The 5097-nt window shown below is 32.4% G+C and overlaps 1 protein-coding gene across 16 annotated transcripts in view; it reads left to right on the forward strand.

Moving 5' to 3' along the window:
• Positions 1-5097, forward strand: part of Rab3-GEF (Rab3 GDP-GTP exchange factor) — a 42811-nt gene that overhangs the window by 10849 nt on the left and 26865 nt on the right. For all 16 annotated transcript variants that reach the window (XM_074140467.1, XM_074140461.1, XM_074140471.1 and 13 more), the window contains 9 exons: positions 607-788; positions 1847-1976; positions 2056-2214; positions 2301-2508; positions 2590-2691; positions 2817-3019; positions 3873-4001; positions 4303-4497; positions 4816-4995. In XM_074140467.1, coding sequence (XP_073996568.1) covers positions 607-788; positions 1847-1976; positions 2056-2214; positions 2301-2508; positions 2590-2691; positions 2817-3019; positions 3873-4001; positions 4303-4497; positions 4816-4995 — 1488 coding nt within the window. The remainder of the gene's footprint in view (positions 1-606; positions 789-1846; positions 1977-2055; positions 2215-2300; positions 2509-2589; positions 2692-2816; positions 3020-3872; positions 4002-4302; positions 4498-4815; positions 4996-5097) is intronic.

Raw genomic sequence — 5097 nt, forward strand, 5'->3', positions numbered from 1 at the left:
ATATTAACTCTTTTTTTAAATTATGAACTAATTTATGACAGTGCCTTGCCTTAAATTGAGTTATTTATTTTATTAATTTACATTTTTTATTCTATCATTAAAGTTACTTAAAATAGATTTCAATATGGCTAATAATTATCCCCCTCCAAAAAAATAAAACTTAATTCTATATTTATGAAGTCCTTAAATTGTATATGTATAATAAATCTCATGTAATATATATATTCGAGTTTATTGTCCATAAACTATTTAATAAATATAGTTACATAAACTATTCGAAATCTATTCAATTTTTAGTTATGTGTTCTGTAAATATACGAATATCAAAATAGAAATATTTGGCTGTTAAAGATTTAAAGTTTTTTTAGTCCTAAATACGTAATTATATTACTCTTAATCTGCCTTAGTGCTGTTTATACTAAATGATAAATATATTAAGACAAAAAAAACATTAACATTAAATAATTAATTTTTGCACGACTTATTAATTTCCTGTCTAATTTAATTTAATAGTATTTGATAGTATTGATTTCAAGGAAGCCGTATTTAGTAGTTTTATTTTTTGTTACTTTTAGTTTTGTAGGTTGTCTTGTTTTTTTTTTACAGGCTCTAAGCAGTCTTGGAGGGCCGACAACTATCGGAGGAATGCCAGAGCAACAGCAACATTTACTAATTCAACAACAGCATACAACAAATACAACTACACCAAGAGAATTAGGGCATATGTTACGTCGAGAGAGTGTGAATCCAATTTTTCAAACTTCCCAATATCAACAAGTGAATTTAGGGTAAAAAAAAACATTTTCAATAATTATAAGTCCTACCAAACAATCAAAATATTATGTGGATAGACACTTACCTCTTACTGCACTTTATGTAATTACATTTTTTTTGTAACCTAGAATTATGATAATGTATGGTCGCTAATATTGAAGGAAGGCTGAGTCCGCATAGGCCCTTACAAATACAAGTTACAAACAGAAAACCTCAATAAGTTGTTCTGAACAGGCAACTTATGGTAGACTGTCATTCTTTTAGCTCAGAAATTTGGCAGCGTATTTCACATTCATAAAATTGTTAGACCTCAACATTATGGTGAACGGCTCTTCAGAGAGGATTCCTTCTTTCTGTGGGAAATGAATTTTATGATTTTCCCTTGAAAACTGTTTCAAATATAAGATAAACATATCTGCCTACACTCATGCAAATAGAACTCCTTGTCACCTCTTATGGCCTTCTATCTTAAACATCTTAAATATAGAAGCATAACCTACTCAGCCACCTTCAGTCTATGTGTTTCTTGATCTATAATCCAGCTGACGAACATTTGCTTGTCCATCTTGAAACACTGAAGCCACTCTTAACTTCTTTTCATGATCTTCCAGATAAATTCTTCTTTATGTCCATAATTGCCATATTTTTCATTCTTTACTCTGGAAATCCATTTCGATTGCCTAAGTGTTCTACTTTCTTAGCTTCCAGAAGTACAGCATTAAAGCTTTGTATTATAGAAATCTACAATTATGTATCATTCAATTTAGATATTCCTTTCTTCCTAAGCTTGATGGTCATCCCCAGACAATTTTTATAACACATAGCTCAGTGCTTTAATTGCTTGACAGTTTTCTCTTGCTTCAATCTCGAGGTAGACAAATCTTTCATAGGCACGAGTTTTCGCCCTTAGGATGCTAGGGAATGTGCCCAAACAGAAACCTTAGCACCAACTCCATCACGGTCCTAAACCCATTTGAATATTTTAAAAATACAATCTACTTTAAAAAGTAAATTAGAAAAATATGATCATTCTGTTTATATTGAATAATTCTTTTAAACTCCTTTATTTTAGATATAGCCCATTACAACGTGGAGACATTATTTTTCATCCAGGACTTGGTCCTCCAGCTCCGCAAAGTTTTAATCCATTCATTTATGGAAATGATGTGGATTCTGTGGATGTAGCTACTAGAGTAGCAATGGTTTGTTTCTCACTTATTGATTAAAACGTTAGTTTAAATATGCAAATTGGTTGCTAAAAAAATTATTATTACTTTCCAGGTAAGGTTTTTTAATTCACAAAATTTGTTGGTGAATTTTACGGAGCATACACGAACTCTTAGGTTGTACCCTCGACCAGTTGTAGCACTACAAATCAATAGCTTTCTAAGATCTCGACCTAGGATAACACCTTTTTTGCAGAAGTTTGCTAGAACACAGGTAAAGGAAGAAGTATTTAATTCTGCAGTCCATAATTACTCTACGGGCACCTTCCAGGTTCATTAATTTGATATTTTTTTTTACAGGCTGTTGAATTCTTAGCTGAATGGTCTTTGACTCCTAGTAATGTGGCATTTCTGCGCGTCCAAACTGGGGTTTGTGATCCTGCACAAATTGGTGACAAAGCAAAATGGTTCAATCACCAGGTGGAGCCAATCACTTTCCGAGTTTGGGATGAGACAAGTTCCTTAGCAACAGCACTCAATTATCTCCCACAGCAAGAACAACCAACTGGTAAGGCCGAAAATAGTTTTATATTTTTATTTCATTTATTAAATAAAGTTTTGCTTTTTTAATATATTTCAATTATTGTAGATGAAAGTGGTTCAGATTCAGAAGGCGCTGACAGTACAAGTTCTTCTTATTCTTCTTTAAGTGACTTTGTTTCAGAAATGGTATCGTCAGATTTATCTCCAAGTAAGTTTCTTAAGAATTACATTCATTAATTATGCAGCTAATTAATCACAACCATCAACTAACTACTTAATAAAATTAAATTGAATTGTACTAATACAAACTATTATCTTTAAACATTTTTACAGATACAGGAGCTGTAGGTTTATCGTCAAGTTCTGAAATTCAAGCTGTATATCATCCTCCTTCGACTCTACAACTTCCAGGAGATCAACCTCTAATAGAAACATCACCTACCCAGAGTAGAGGTTCACCTCAGAGTCAACGATCATCATCTGAAGAAGGATCTAGTAGTGAAGATGAAAGTGATAATAGTGCAAAACATAGTTACGTAAGTAGAAAAAGATTCTATCTTAAAAATACTTTCAATATTTTCACTTACATAACCGGTCTTGTCGGCACAAGTTTTTTCACTCTCAGCTAGTTTCTGGGTCGTTAAGCTTTTTACAGCCTCCATCTCCGTTTCCCAGAGCAACTCGGGACGACCCATTGTTATTATTATTTTTTTGGAAGAACGTAATACAATGGAAATAAAATCTATTACTTATCTACTAACGAGCAGACGACCTTCCCACAATAAGTTTATTTAATTTACTTTTCTAGTACAGATGATTTGTCTAGGGTCGAACAGCCATCTTTCTTCGGCCATGACCTCCTCCGCCTTCTAGATCAACACTTTTTAATTACATTTCATTTTTCTTTTGTTTTATAGTAGTAACGACAATAAATGAAATCCGTACTTTCAATTGTGAAAATCTTCTATTTAATCGTTTTATTTTAAGAATTTATTTTAAAACGACCATTTTGAGTAGACGTCAATCTCAAGCGAACTGTCTGTTTCTTGGTTTTACAATGATAGATGGTTCTTAAGATATGAATTACATATTTAGTTGCTGAGGTTGTTCACCTAACTGATCAAAACGATGCTATAATTGAAAAGTGATAAATTAAAAATGATCTTTACCATTTTGGAGGCTAATAAAGATTCATTAGTAGAAAAGTACTACTATCACAAACAAATTCACTGTAACAGTCTCTTTTTGCAAATAATATTAATAAGGGTTCAAATTCTTAAGAAAATTGCTATTTATCTAAGCGTTTGTTTTTTAAGTAAATGTTTTGCAAAAGATTGATTTTACTATTCTAAAGAAAATTTGTTTACTTTTATTTTATCTTACTTTTAGGCGCGAGATAAGAGTAGAGGAAGTGATTCAGATTGGACAGGAATGACTACCACCAGTCAGTCCCAGTCTACAGCTGTTCCCATACCTCAAAGCGAAGCTCAAAAAAGGCTGGTCCGGTCCAACACTCCAGTAAGTTTAGATAAATTTATTTTTCAGGCCTCGTGGATTTGAAGAGTATTATTTAACGAACATTTTGAGAGATTCGACATCTTATTGCTAAAAAATAAATAGATATAATCTGCGAAGAAGTTATTTAAAATGTTACTTTTTTAAAATTTTAACATCTCAAATGATGCCATTCAAATAATTGGCCAAATGACATCATCGTATTCCAGTCTAATACACCCTGTCAACCACAATACAGCATTTCTTGGATTCTAGTGGTTTTTGAAATGTTATAATTACCTTGTAATAATTTTCATTGTTACAGTCGGCTGCTCAGACGAGTCCTCCAACTCCCCGTAGAGCAAGCTTGACTGGGCTGTTGGGCCGGGCTAGTAGTTTTAGTTCCAGTCCTCCTGGACAAAGTTCTATCTTAGATACTTTTACTACACACGCAAAAGAGCTAGTTAGGGAGACAAAGCGGCAGAGTAGTCAAGAAGGATTATTAGCACATGTGGATAAGGTCAGAAAATAGAATTAAAATATTTTCCATTAGTTAACAGATTATTTCTAATAAATTACAAATTATTCAACTTTAAGAGCATAATTATTTGAACTCCGAGCAGTTTTCAAGTTCGTTCAACCAATTAGGCGATCTTTCTCAAATTTTAAGAAATTTCATCCTAGATTTAAGTGTAATAATTAAGCTAATACAGCAGCTTTTATTTGATGCGCAAGAGTATGAAATCAGTTTTTAAAGGAAGCTGTCTGAAATCCCTTTTCATGGGCTTGTTGAAAATATATTGATTACAAAATCAATTAACTAGTTCAACTTTTCCAGTTGACAATTCATGCGAAAAAAGCGGCAGGTGAAGCCCATAAAACAGCAGTGGAAGCGAGCAAACAAGCGGCTGGTGTAAGTAAGAATACGTTTGAAGATTTGACATATGTTGGCAAAAGTACTTTCGGCGATCTCACAAAGAGTGCTAAACAGGTGGCATCTAAAAAGGGACTGCTTAAAGTAAGTTTCTTCATAAGTAATTTACATACGAATGTTATGTTGAAAATTGCAAAATAAATACATTAATATATTTAATTTAAAAAAATAAATAAATATTCACAG

This window comes from Rhodnius prolixus, unplaced genomic scaffold (assembly GCF_049639745.1).
Source record: "Rhodnius prolixus isolate KJV_2025 unplaced genomic scaffold, Rpr scaffold_6, whole genome shotgun sequence".
Classification (NCBI taxonomy): Eukaryota; Metazoa; Arthropoda; class Insecta; order Hemiptera; family Reduviidae; genus Rhodnius; species Rhodnius prolixus.